We start from the raw sequence: 14,374 nt of genomic DNA on the forward strand, positions 1-14,374 counted from the left end.
ACGTCTATTGGGATCTGAAGGGAATCTGTACATCTTGAAACCCTTGTCATGTCTATTTGTGCATCCAAATGCACAACAACCCGGCATTTTCAGTGAACTAAGGCTTCCGTAGGTAGTCGAATCGATTGTACTTGCATAACACGCGAACGCGAGAAGTTAAGCGAACGCGAATTTGGCCCCAAAATGGCTCCCTGAGTCACGTGACAGTATTTTTCCGGATCGTCAGATCGTAACTCTCTGTATAAAGGGACTCTAGTTAGCCCCATTAGCACACACATTAATAAAAACTTCCCTCTCACAAGAAGACTTACCGGAAGAACAGACAGGAAGCGGCTGCGCATTACGCCAGCATGGCAATGAAACATCGAACAGGCAGGCCGAGAGCCACACCAAGAAGCTTCCCTGTGATTGGTGGAAGGAAGGTGAAGGAAGCGAGACACTGGTTGGCCAACGACAGATAGGATGACACCAAGAGCGCGAAGCACTCGGCCAATGGGAGTGGAGGACGTGAAGGGCAAGCAAGAAGCGACACACTGGTTGGAGAAGGAGGAGAGCTGACCTCAAGAGACGGCCGGTAAAACGTCTTGCAGGCGGACATTTTCTCTCCCGGTTTTTCGATCCCTTTGTGGCCGGATGCTCTCTCCGATTTGGACGCTCTTCCCTTCTTCTCCTGTTGCCTTTGTGCATTCCTCTGCCGTCAAGTCTCTCATCTTGGTTCCGGACAAGCGAGCGATTCCGCGTGGATGGAGCCAGGCACAGCCGGAGGAGCGAGCTGCACACGACCGTTCGAGTCGCGCGGAACGCCCGTGGCAGGCCAGCAAATGAGACCGGGGCGAGCGGGTGGCTCGGTGGACCTTGTGGAGCATGAACAAGGACGCATCGAGGCCTGGTGAATGGGGGCGCGGCGAGGCCAGCTTCGCGCCGACTGGAGCCACGTTGGACAACGGTGCTCAAGCCTGACGATTCCTGATTGCAGACAGAGCCAAGCCGCACCACACAGAACACAACGGTTTCTTTTATTAATTCTTCCCTTGTGCTTGTTGTTGAAGTGAGGTGTGTGGGATCCCAATCTAGGTCTTAGTTTTTACCGTCGCGGCGTTCTTGTTCTCGGGGTCTGGCAATAAAGCCGTGTTTATTTTTGTACATAAATTCCGTTTTGTGTGAGTTATTAATTTGCAGGGTGAAGACGCCTGCGCGCGGGACCGACAGGTAAATCTCCCACTTATTCTTCCTCTATCTTTCTTCCCCCGCGCATATACAGTCACGTGAAAAAGTAAGTACACCCCATGTAAAGTTTTGACTTTTTCAACATATTTCAACATACCGCTATTTGATCTTCATTTCAACAATATTGAAAGATAAAGGTGATATAATATAACAAATATCATGAAACATTTACATTTTGTAGTCCATTGCATAATTTAAATAAACATAAATGCAAATTTTGCATAAGGAAAAAGTAAGTACACCCCTACATTTATCTCTACTTCAAATACCTAAAATTAAAATCAGGTGCACCAGCTCAGGTGCAAATGATTAGAACATCGTTGGAGAGGATCTTGGAGGAACCTGTCTTATTTAAACCTCAGACATTTAGTTTGGTTTGCTCTTTGTTGTTGAAGTATGCGGCGTCACCATGCCGAGATCAAAAGAGCTCTCTGAGGCCTTCAGAAAGAAGGTTATAGATGCCTACGAGTCTGGGAAGGGATTTAAAAAGATCTCCAAACAATTTGAAATCAATCATTCGACTGTCCGGAAGATCATCTACAAGTGGAGAAGATTCCAAACAACTGCCAACTTGTTCAGGCCAGGCCGCCCCAGCAAGTTCAGCCCGAGAGCAGACCGCAAGATGCTGAAAGAAGTCTCTAAGAACCCCCAGAATGTCATCACGGGACCTACAGGTAGCTCTTGCCACTGTTGATGTCAAAGTGCACGAGTCTACCATCAGAAAGAGGCTGCACAAATTTGATCTACCTGGGAGGTGTGCCACGAGGAAACCTTTGCTGTCCAGAAAGAAAATTTGTTTGGAAATATTATTGTTTGGGGTAGCTTTGCTGCATCAGGGCCTGGGCAGCTCACCATCATAGAATCCACTATGAATTATTCAATGTACCAGAGGGTGCTTGAGGATAATGTGAGTCCATCTGTCAGAAAGTTGAAGCTCAACCGAGGGTGGACCTTGCAACATGACAATGACCCTAAACATACCAGTAAATCCACCAAGGAATGGCTGAAAAGAAAGAAATGGAGGGTTCTGGAATGGCCAAGTCAAAGCCCGGATCTAAATCCCATCGAGATGTTGTGGGGGGATTTTAAACGAGCTGTGCATGCAAGAAACCCCTCAAACATCGCACAGCTGAAAGAATTCTGCAAGGAGGAGTGGGCAAAAATTTCTCCCAGTCGATGTCAGAGACTGGTAGACAGTTATAAGAAACGCCAACTTGAGGTTGTTTCTGCCAAAGGGGGCAATACCACCCATTGGAGCCAAGGGTGTACTTACTTTTTTCCACAGAAGGAAATGGCATCTCTGTTAATATTTTGTTGAATAAATTATTGCAAAGTCAATACTTCATTGTTTTTTGTTCAATTAGATCACCTTTATCTATAGATACTGTTTAAATGAAGATCAAATATTGATATGTCCACATATGTTAAAAAGATTTTAAAAAACATTTAATGGGGTGTACTTACTTTTTCCACATGCGAAATTTGCATTTAAGTTTATTTAAATTATACAATGGACTACAAAATGTAAATGTTTCATGATATTTGTTATATTATATCACCTTTATCTGTCAATATTGTTGAAATGAAGATCAAATAGCTGTATGTTGAAATATGTTGAAAAAGTCAACACTTTACATGGGGTGTACTTACTTTTTCACGTGACTTTCTTTTGTCAAATCCGCAATTGAATAACGCCTCAAAGTAAGCTTGATTGCCATTCGTGATTTCCCGGTCTTAACCGAGGGGAATCACGTGACATTATGTTGGTTATAAAGGTATCTAAGTAACAAAATAACTTTATTTCTACAAGTTCAATAGTTTAGCAAATACAACGCTTTATCAGTGGGCAGCTGCAAACTGCCGATGAGTCATTAAATTCCAACAGTTTCAAGTGCCTGTCCTTGGACATTAATTTGCGCTTACAAAAGACCTGTTTGATGTTCACACACTTTCTCAAACTTCAAACTTGCATATGATATACGTATCTACTATCTATATATGTTTAGATTATAGATTGGTCATATGTTGATTGGAGAAGCGTTTATCTGAGGTGGCAGGATATATGTCTGCAGCTCAAAACTTCATATGCTGCTCTGCATAATTAAATAGACCGTCAGAGACGATTAGCTTTTATCAGGAAGCGAGTTTGTCAGAAACACAAATGTTATGGGAATTGAATTATTTCACAGGTTAAAATTGTACACTTCCACACCTCCCTCCCCCACCTAACTCCTCTCCCTACAGAATCCCCACGCCTTCCCCTCCTACTCCTTTCCCCCTCGTTTTCCTGCCCAAACCACCCTTCCAAAATGACAGAGGAGGAGACAAAGAGAGTGGGGGGTTTAATATAATGCAACAAGATCACACAAAAAGGTGAAATAATGCGATCTTGTTTAAAAAAAAAAACTTTAAAAAAAACTGCGTACTTAAAAAAATAAAGGACCGCCTGTCTTGTGTGTCACCATGGCTTGCAAAAGCAGATTGTAGAGTACTAGCCAAGTATCTGGAGCATTCAAGCAAGCACTCCAGCAAAACAGTTGATAAGGAACGGCTGCCTTATTAAGCAATTGCAAGCTGATTATTAGTGGAACACAACACAACAACAACAACAACATGCATTTTAAGGCCATTTTCCCTGCTAGAGCGGGGGTTAGCCTTGCGGTCCCCATGACAATCTTCTCCATTTTGCCCTATTTTCTGCATCTCTCCTTGTTAACCCCCTTGCCCGCATTTCTTCTTCCACCATCTTTAGCCAAGTCTTTCTCGGTCTTCCCCGTCCACTACTTCCTTCTACATTAACTTCCATCACTCTTCTCAACCAGTCACTTTCATCCTTCCTCAACACATGACCAAACCATGTCAACCTGTTCCTCTTCACAGCATCAATCACAGGCTCTATTCCCATCATCTTTGGCAATTCATCATTTGTCTTCCTCTCTCTCAACGATACTCCGCACATCCATTGAACCATTTGCATTTCCACCCTTTCCAACCTTCGTTGCTGCTCTACGTTCATTACCAATGTCTCGCTCCCATAAATCATAACACTTCTCACACACGCAGCATACACCTTTCCCTTCAGCTTCAATGACACTCCCCTCCTCATCAGCACGCCACTCAGTTCCCGAAACTTCTTCCATGCACATCTCACTAGCAACCGTTGCCGAGTTTGATCCACCTTCTCCATTCAGCATGTCTCCGAGGTAGCAAAATGTTTTCACACCTTCCACCTTCATGCCGTCTTCAAGATCCAACTCAACATTTCCTCCATCTGCAGCTCCCTCTGTGTACAACTCTCATTTGAATGTAGCTGCCACACTGGTTAATGACCCTCTCAGACCACTACATTTTTGATGAACCCACTCAGCGCACATTGTACATTGAATGGAGTTCACTCCGACACCCTTCCTGCACACAGCATGGGGCCACTTCCCAGTTCTTTCCACCTCACCACATGCTTTACCACTTGCCATAACCTTCAGACCTTTTGTCTCCATACATTCCTTCCACTTGTTCATCTTTTCCTTCAGTCCATCCATACTTTCCGCAATCAACACCAGATCATCTGCATCCAACTCCCACGGTAAACCCTCCCACAACACACCTGCAAACCTGTAGTGGAACACACCTGCAAAAAGAAAAACTGGCATGATTATTAAAATTTCCAGATTTCATTCCAGATTGCATCACTTAATTAGTCCACTTGCTTCAATCCTCAAACCCGAAGACAGTTTTCATTTATATACTTTAATTAGTTTGTGAGAGTACATTCTGTTTCCAAGGCAAAGCATTTTTGAGCAGGCCAAACAAAATAAGAATCCAACAATGTGACAGAGGGTTTACTAATATGTCGTGCCACCATTTTGGTTAGCCTTATTTTGTTTTTGTGATAAGCACCCCATAAATTATCGATAAAAGGGAGTTTCAAAACACCCAGTGTCCATTCATGCACTCCCTTAGAGTTACCTTAGTATGCGTACAACGTTTCGTCCCGCTAGTTTTGTGGTTATGGAGAAGACTCACTGACACACACGCACACACACACACTTATTATTACAGATTTTAGGAATAACTGATACTGTACAATAGTGTGTGTGAGAGTGAGAGTGAGAGTGAGAGTGAGAGTGAGAGTGAGAGAGAGAGAGAGAGAGAGAGAGAGAGAGAGAGAGAGAGAAAGAATTGTGAAGAACAGAAAATGTAAACATAGGGGCAATACCCCTAGCTCACCTGGTAGAATAAACAGTATACTGCACTGACTAAAGGTATTTTAAACCAGTTTCAATGCTTGCTAGAAGATAGGGCAGCATGTAGAATCATACTAACATAATCATCAGACTTTAAACACGGGTGATGAAGGTTGTGGTGAAGTTTCATCGAAATTGCGTGTGCAGTTTCCGAGAAGAAAGCAAATACCTATTTTGGGAGGCAACCCCCACGTAGACCCCCAAAGCGGCAGATTTTCTTTAATGCCGTGAACAAACTTTGGTACAGCATGGGCGGTGAAGGTTGTGGTCAAGTTTCATCTCAATAGTGTGTGTAGTTTCAGAGGAAAAAGGAAATTCCTGTTGTTCTTTTTGGGGGAGGGGAGGGGGGGGGGGGGTGGGGGGGGTTAACCTCAATCCACTTTGACCCTGCTAAACCCCCTTAAACCCGATATTTTTCATGCCGTGAACAAACTTTAGTCACAACACAACAAATATAATTTGTGCCAAATTTGGTCACAATCCCTTCAGCAGTTTCGGAGAAAAAGTTGCAAATGTTTACGGACGGACTTACTGACGGACGGACGGACTGACGATGACGATGCGCCATCGCATACGCTCCCCTGAAATTCGTGCCAGGTGAGATAAAAATGAGAAAAGTGTGTGTGTCTGTCTAAACTCTAGGCCAAAACTATTTTACCATTTGAGCTTTTGTTATCATATTTTCAACAACCCATCATCAGTCTCAACAACAGTGTCAGTATTTGCCTGTATGTTGTCTGAGCCAAGTAATCTCATTATTGATTGTATAAAATAATGATTGTAACAATGTTTTGCACATTTTATTTTTTAAAGAGTTATTATGCCATCCAGTATATTATGGACAAATCAACCATGATCATTCTTGCCCCTCTTCCTGCAGAGTGGAATGTATTTGTTCCAGCTGATGCAAGCTCATATTATATTTTTCGTCAATCCAATTGGTATATTAATCGAGCTGGTTGTGATCTCCTGGATATATGGTGAGCATCTAGAAATTATAGAATGTGATTAAAAATATTTCAGTACGCCAGCCAAACATGGCATTTTGAAACGCAGTCATATCCAAAATGGGCTCGTGATTACCGTTGCTTTCACACACCTTTTGGTTAAACTTGTCGGCTTCCGCATAATCATTTTTTTCCCAATCAATTTCCAATCTATCTCGCAGGTAAAATGTGCCATCAAGAGAAACCCGAAGTTGTTTCACCTTAGCACTATCACTCACCGCATTATTCTTATCAGTACCTTCATCTCCATCTAGTTTCTTAAAAATGAGCCATAGGTATCGTGGCATTCCTTCCAGAACACCTAAATTCCAAGTGTAGGTAGTGTGTTCCAGTTTAACGTGTTGACATCTTCTTTAAGGTATGATACATTTAGCGGTTTCTTTGAGTTAAGTCTTCTATTCAACATCTCTTCCGTTTTAAGATTAGGAGTATATTCACTAATATACCAACACATTTCACTACTAACAAATTTATTATTATCACCAAAAGCATTAGCAGTCCCAAAAAACAATCTATTTACATTATCATTCCTTTGTAGTTGAAATCGAATTCTAAGTCCATACAAAACTTTATCATAATCACAAAATCCAAATATACCTTTAAGAGGAACTGCTACGGTAAAACTATTCTCTGCTTTTGTTTCATCATTATACATTGCCTTTCTTTGTCTATAACCAGGGTCTGCATTTGTTCCCATTGACATATCAGGAATAAAACCTTCAACAGCTCCCTTACCCATTCTATCACCTAACTAATTAGTGTAAATTTCATCATCTCAGATGCAGCAGACATAATCAACCGCTTCAACCTCTTGTGTTCCAATATTCAAACGGACACCATCAAACATTTTCCAGAAGAAATCATTTACGAGTGTAGCATTAGTATTATTCGCAGGCTTAGTGAATTTAAATTTACACAACAACAAACTATCAGCTCGATTCAAGTAAGTTTGTTGATTATTTATTTCAAAACTTTTTGTTCCGTTTGAATTCCAGTCTGTTCCTGTTATAGCATTTACCTTATCATAGTCTTCCTTTTTAGTAGAGTTTGAAATGAGAATTGTATCATCCAAATCATAGTAGTGGGGCGGCTTAGCCCAAATATTCAAAAGAATTGTGCATTTTGTGATACAAGCACCAAATTTGGCACAAATGTACATTAATATGTTGCGAACATTTTTAGATATTGGGCCACTTGAAATTCCGTAATTTTTTTTTTCAAATTTTTTCAAATTTCGTAATTTCACAATTTTTCGGGTGACACCGTCACAATTTCGGTCTTCGAGGCCGGCCGATAGGCAAAGTGTGACCGGAAGGGACGAGGTTCTCCTGATCACGTGGCCCTCGATCTGGGAAGCGAGAGGCGTTCCATTAGTGGACGCGCCCCTCACGCCCGACTTTTGGGCGGCCCCGGCAGGCCGTTTGTTTTGACGTTCCGTGACAGGCCCCGCACCCCCACCTCCGGGCCGACCGGAAGCTTGTGCTGAGTACATCATACCTGAACAACTCAGTGAGGCAGAACACAGCAGTGCACACCAGGGTGACCCCTTCAGTGCATAAACCAATTAACCTGTCCACTGCAGGGCATATAGAAATGAAGTTATTTTCTGCATATAATAATAATATAAGTTCAGTTCTATATAACAATTTCTGTTATCACCACTACCACTACAACTACCACTACTACAAGCTTTGTCTGGAATTTTGTGGACTAACAGACAAACAGACATACAGACAAGCTGGGATCAAAACATTACCTCCTTCCACCATTGAGTGTAGAGGTAAACATCATGGAAATTATATCATGCCCTAGATTTAATTCATGCTTACCCGTGTATTTGCTTCACTGGTTCACAAGGTCTTTTGCATACATGTAATTCAGACTCTCGTCTTCATTGCTGACCACACAATGTTCGCAACATATTAATGTACATTTGTGCCAAATTTGGTGCTTGTATCACAAAATGCACAATTCTTTTGAATATTTGGGCTAAGCCGCCCCACTATATCGGCCGGCCTCGAAGACCGAAATTGTGACGGTGTCACCCGAAAAATTTGAAATTACGAAATTTGAAAAAATTTGAAAAAAAAAATTACGGAATTTCAAGTGGCCCAATATCTGAAAATGTTCGCAACATATTAATGTACATTTGTGCCAAATTTGGTGCTTGTATCACAAAATGCACAACAGGTTTGCTATGCTGCTACACTATAGATACTATCAATAATTGCTTCCATACTTGTATTTATTTAGTAAAAAAAAAATATGCTAAAACTTTTGAAACCCTGACCCAAGTATTTGAATGATTTTTTGTCGTTCTTGTGAAGATAGTTGAGTTTTCCCTTTTTTCATTTCTTTGATTGCTTGTAATTTATGAGACTCCTTTTGAGCATCTTTTTTCTCTTTATAGCACCTGCTACATTTCCCATAGCAGAAGCAGTTGAACCAATTCGGTCTTTATGTTTAAGAATGGCTGAACCAATATCCATTAGAGTATCAATTATTCCATCTCCTTTATTTCTAAATTGATATCCTACACCCCATTGTCTCTTAGGTTTACAGTATCCTCTGCCCAGAAACATACCCCCACCCTTATAGTATGGTGAAAGGAACATCCCATCCCCATCTTTTGTAATTATTTTATATTTTCCCAACTTGTGTTTTCTCACAATCATCGTATTTATTTATTGGAAAACTTCACGTAGGTGAATTCTCATGGATATAATTTCTTCATTAAAGGAAATCATATGATTATCTTGATCGGTTATCCTAAAATTTACTCTGTATATGGTTTTTTTCTGACAGGTAAATGGACAAGATTTTTTGGTTCCATATTGAATTTATAACCAATCGGGGTTGAGTAAGCGCTGAATGAAAATATTGTATTTGTTCTTATTCCATGTTATAAGCACCATCAATCAAATCACAATGAATTAATACCAAATTTATACCGGAGGATATTTGAATAACATTATCACTGTAAAACGTCCCATTAGTCTCAATATTTTTTGAAGAGAAACCTAATAGCTCTCTAAATGAATTATCAATTGTGAAATCAACTTTATAATTTTTTTTGAGTCTAATAGTTGATTTTGAAGTATGTTTTTGAATAGCTATTACAATATATTTTGATTCATCACCTTGCTCTTTCATAAGGCGAGAAATTTCAGAAGATATTTGAGAAATCTCGTAAGCTCCGGATGAAACAGTTATAGTTTTATATCCACTTCCTGAATCAAAATTAATCTTGTTATTTTTCGTGATATTAAAAAGAGTATTGTAAGTTTCCATTGACAATAAAGATGCCTCATATTCTTTTGCGGGGTCAAGTTGTAGTGGGTAAGGGAATGAAGCTGTGTAATCACTTGTCGTGAAATTAAAACTAAGAATTGTGCTTCTCATCTTATTTAATATGTAATAAAATATCTTTGTATTGACACTTATTAATTATTTTCATAGTCATCAACTGGTCTAAAATGGCTGAGGCTTAATTAAAACAATTGTTGTTTCCAGCCTTCTTACTACCTAACAGCAATAATAGCCTATTAACTTATTGTGATGGGTCATTTGGAAGAAATGTAACACGGGAACCCGAGGCTTAACCAAGCTTGCTTAAAGCTTCAATAATATGTTTTTCCTTCTCATTCTTCTTGCTTTTACCAGCAACAGAAACTCCATAATCAAGCGAGTTTAGTAAATCAATATATACCCTATCATCTTCACTTCACTTCACTTTTCGCTCTTTCACGAGCCTCGATATTGTATACAAAAAAAAAAAAAAAAAAAAAAAAAAAAAAAAAAACGGTTCATCAAAATAACTTGAACTATAGTATCCATCTTTTGTGAGAAGAAACATTTATAGGTGGAAGAAACAGAGGTTAATTTTACAGGTGATCAGGCAGACCTTAAGAACATCAATTTATCATAAAATATCAATACCTTTTCTTTAACAAGATAGAACTGTGCTGGTTCTTCTGTTGGAATGAGACCTGCTCTGGTTTTTGAAACTGTTGAATATTCATTGTTTTGAAGAGCTTCCACAATATAATTGGGAGGTTGATTTACCTCCTCAAGTTGTCGGAATAATCCTTCATCATCATATTCTAATTCTCCTATATTTTCAAGTTCTTGTTCCATCATTTGACTAAAATCTTTGAGCATTTGAAGTTTTTTTGTAGTATATTCTATCACAGGAACTGTAGACTAAATCATTTTTTGTTGGGAAGTTTTTAAAAGCGGTTTAAAACATTTCTCTTGTTTTCTTTCAAACACTTCTTCACCCGTTAGTTTCTGTCTGCATTTCTTCTTTATGCCTTCCTGTTGCTTTACAACTTTTGACATGAACTCCTGATGTTCCTTAAATCTCCTTGCTCTTTCTTGTGCATTCATTTTCTGTATTTATTTGTTGAAAAATATCATTTAGTATCTCATCTTGTTTCACAACAATATATTTATATTTTCCAATCGTGTGTTTCGTGTGAGCCTCAAATTCTTTTTTACTACATAACGTAGAACAATTGTCTCTCCAAAAAATATTTACATCTATTGAATTTAACGTGAATAAAATAAAAGTATTGGCATTGTTTCTTATTGAGCGACGAGGGAGTTGAAAGTATGATTGACTGAGATAAATACAATTACAAGAAGAATGTCTCCCTCTTGTATAGTCGCTATCCATAACCGTTTGGTTTCTCTCATTAACCCAATCATCAAAGATAACGAGGTCTTTTTTGATTGATCTAAATCTTGAGGTGAAGGTATATCATCCGTATTATCACTGAGAATACAAGTTAGGGGTTTTGGTTTCGGTTTTGATTTCTGTGTATCACAAAATGGTTGTATTATCTATCTATAATTCCAGCAATCTCTGTGTGTGTGTGTGTGTGTGTCTGTGTGTCTGTGTGTCTGTGTGTGTGTTTGTTTGTTTGTCTGTGACCGCTGTTTCTCGACAACCACGGGTCCGATATACTTGAAACTTGCCAGGTATATTGCTGGGGACCCGAGGATGTGCCTTTTCAAGGTTTGAAATTAATCGGACAAGTAGTTACCGAGCTATGTCCAAAAAACGATTCAACCAATCAGAGAGCAGCGAGCTATCACGTGTGCCGAACGTGGCGAACAGACTCTGCCTCGGACGGCACATTTGAGAGCGTATTCATTTATTTCACGTTGGCAAACTATGTTGCCGCTATGTTGGCGGTAAACTATGTTTTAAAACTAATTAAAACTAATTTGCGATTCTTTCGCTTTCCTGCGCGTTTGTGCACGCTATGGCGATTTCTTTACCAAACTCCGCAAGCCGTTCGCTTTGGACCAAACCATTTCATGTAAATAGAGGGGGGGGATTGTCACCATACTCGCAAGCCGTTCGCTTTGGACCAAACCATTTCATGTAAATAGAGGGGGGGGATATAATTTTAGATATATATATAGTACGGGCATGCCCTAGTATCTTCAATGTTATAATCTTTTTTTTTTTTTTGAAGTTTAAATAAACCGATTATATCTTATTTTTGAAGGCCCGCATTAAAACCTTGTGATAGAAGTTGATACTCGGGTTGAAAACTTGACTTTGTGAAAATTATTAAATTATCATCATCTAAAAAGTTGGGGGTAAGGAGCATCTTTAAAAGCAAACAGGTTTTTCCACATCTGCTTGAACCAACTGTCAGACATCTGAATGAATTTGGGAGATTATTATGGCTGTTAAATTTTATCTTGTTTTCCCAAACAGGTAAAAAAATCATTCATTTATATATTTGGAAAACAAGTCATCTAATCTTTTATGAGCTTTTTTAGAAACTCTATATTTTATCCTGAGTTCAGGTTTAATTTCAAGATAATCCATTATTTTATTTAAATAGTATCTTGTATTAACATTTCTATTAAAATTATTTTGAATAATAATAATAATACATTTATTTTATATAGCGCTTTTCAAGAAGCCCAAAGGCGCTTTGACAGAGTACAAAAAACAAGTGCAACAAAAATAAATAGGTAAATAATCAAAGCAAAAGGAAGGAGGAGAAGAGATAGTCAGGGGTTAAATGCTGTGGGTTAAATGTTGAATGCAGTGTTGAACAGGTGGGTCTTGAGTGATGTTTTGAATGTGATGAGTGAGGAGGAGTCTATGATGGTGTGAGGTAGTGAGTTCCAGAGGGTGGGAGCAGCGATGGAGAAGGCCCTGTCCCCCCAGGATCTGAATTTGGTCCGGATGGGGGGGGGGGGGTCAGGAGGTTGGCGCCAGCAGAGCGGAGGTTGCGGGTGGGAGTGTGTCTGGAGAGGAGGTCAGTCAGGTAGGATGGGGCCAGGTTATGGAGGGTTTTGTAGGTCAAGAGGAGGATTTTGTACTGGATTATCTGGGAGATGGGGAGCCAGTGAAGCTTATAAAGGACGGGTGTGATGTGGTCACGGGTCCGGGAATGGGTGAGTAGACGGGCAGCGGAGTTCTGAATGTATTGGAGTTTATTGATGATTATTGAGGGTGAACCATAGAGGAGGCTGTTGCAGTAATCCAGACGGGAGGTGATGAAGGCATGGATGAGGGTTTCTGCAGCCGTGGAGGAGAGGGATGGACAGAGATGGGCGATGCTTTTCATGTGAAAGAAGGCTGTCTTTGTGATTTGTTTAGTGTATTTGTCGAAGGAGAGGGTTTGATCAAAGATGATGCCAAGATTCCGGATGTGAGGGGAGGCGGATACTAGGAAACCGTCAATGTTGAGGGCGAAGTTATGGGTGGATTTGGTGAGCGTTTTTGAGCCAATGATGATTATTTCAGATTTATCATAGTTAAGTTTGAGGAAGTTGATTTGAAGGCAGGATTTTATTTCAGTGATGCAGTTTGTCAGGATAGAGTGGGTGGCGGTGGAGATTGACTTGGTGGAGATGAAAATCTGGATGTCATCGGCGAAGCAGTGGAATTGGAGACCATGACGGTGGATTAAGTGACCAAGGGGGGACAGGTACAGGATGAAGAGGAGGGGGCCGAGAACTGAACCTTGGGGGACACCTTGGGGGAGGGGAGCAGTGGGGGATTTGCAGTTATTGATGGAGATGAACTGGCGTCTGTCAGAGAGGTAAGATTTGATCCAAGAGAGGTCAGTGCCGGTAATGTTAAAGGTGGTTTCAAGTCAGGTGAGGAGGATGGTGTGATTGATGGTGTCAAAGGCGGCGCTGAGGTCGAGGAGGATGAGAATGTTGAGGTTGCCGGTGTCAGAGGAGAGGAGAAGGTCATTGGTGATTTTGAGGAGAGCAGTTTCAGTACTGTGGTTGGAGTGGAATCCAGATTGGAATGTTTCATACAGGTTATTGGCAGAGAGGTGATGTTTGAGTTGAGTGGCTACAGCACGTTCCAAAACTTTTGACAGAAAGGGTAGGTTGGATATGGGTCTGAGGTTATTTAGGGTGTCAGGGGTGAGTCCAGGTTTTTTCAGAATGGGGGTAACAGCAGCAATTTTGAGGGATGGTGGGACGATGCCTGTAGACAGGGAGTTTATTGTTGCAGTGATAAGTGGAGAGAGAGCAGGAAGGGAGGCCTTGACAAAGCCGGGGATGGGGTCCAGAGTGCAGGTGGCAGTTTTCATTCCTATGAGGAGTTCAGAGAGGTCAGTAGGGGAGACTGGGGAGAACTGAGACAGGGGTTGGCAGGATAAGGGGGGGCAGGTGGTTTGAGGGGGAGCAGGTGCGGTGGTGGTTAAGCTGTTGTAGATGTTGTCAATTTTGCTTTGGAAGAATGAAAGGAAGGAGATGCAGTTGTCTACTGTGAATGACTGGGTGGTGGTGTCCAGGGGGCTGAGGAGTTTGTTTATTGTAGAGAAGAGTGCTTTTGGGTTTCCGGAGCCAGAGTGGATAATTTGAGAGTAGTAGGCAGAGCGGGCGCGGGAGAGGGCATCTTTG

At 40.7% G+C, this 14,374-nt stretch overlaps 2 protein-coding genes across 19 annotated transcripts in view; one reads left to right on the forward strand and one right to left on the reverse strand.

Moving 5' to 3' along the window:
* LOC137439459 (multidrug and toxin extrusion protein 1-like) overlaps positions 1-14,374 on the reverse strand; it is a 649,989-nt gene that overhangs the window by 377,651 nt on the left and 257,964 nt on the right. The window lies entirely within an intron of this gene.
* Positions 1-14,374, forward strand: part of LOC137439463 (sodium- and chloride-dependent GABA transporter ine-like) — a 234,626-nt gene that overhangs the window by 187,372 nt on the left and 32,880 nt on the right. For all 9 annotated transcript variants that reach the window (XR_013621313.1, XR_013621316.1, XR_013621315.1 and 6 more), the window contains one exon: positions 6,352-6,451. Coding sequence is in view for 3 of the 9 variants with exons in the window: in XM_078767908.1 (XP_078624034.1) it covers positions 6,352-6,451 (100 nt within the window). In the remaining 6 variants the exon portion in view is untranslated. The remainder of the gene's footprint in view (positions 1-6,351; positions 6,452-14,374) is intronic.

This window comes from Myxine glutinosa, chromosome 14, assembly GCF_964187855.1.
Source record: "Myxine glutinosa chromosome 14, kmMyxGlut1.1, whole genome shotgun sequence".
NCBI lineage: Eukaryota > Metazoa > Chordata > Myxini > Myxiniformes > Myxinidae > Myxine > Myxine glutinosa.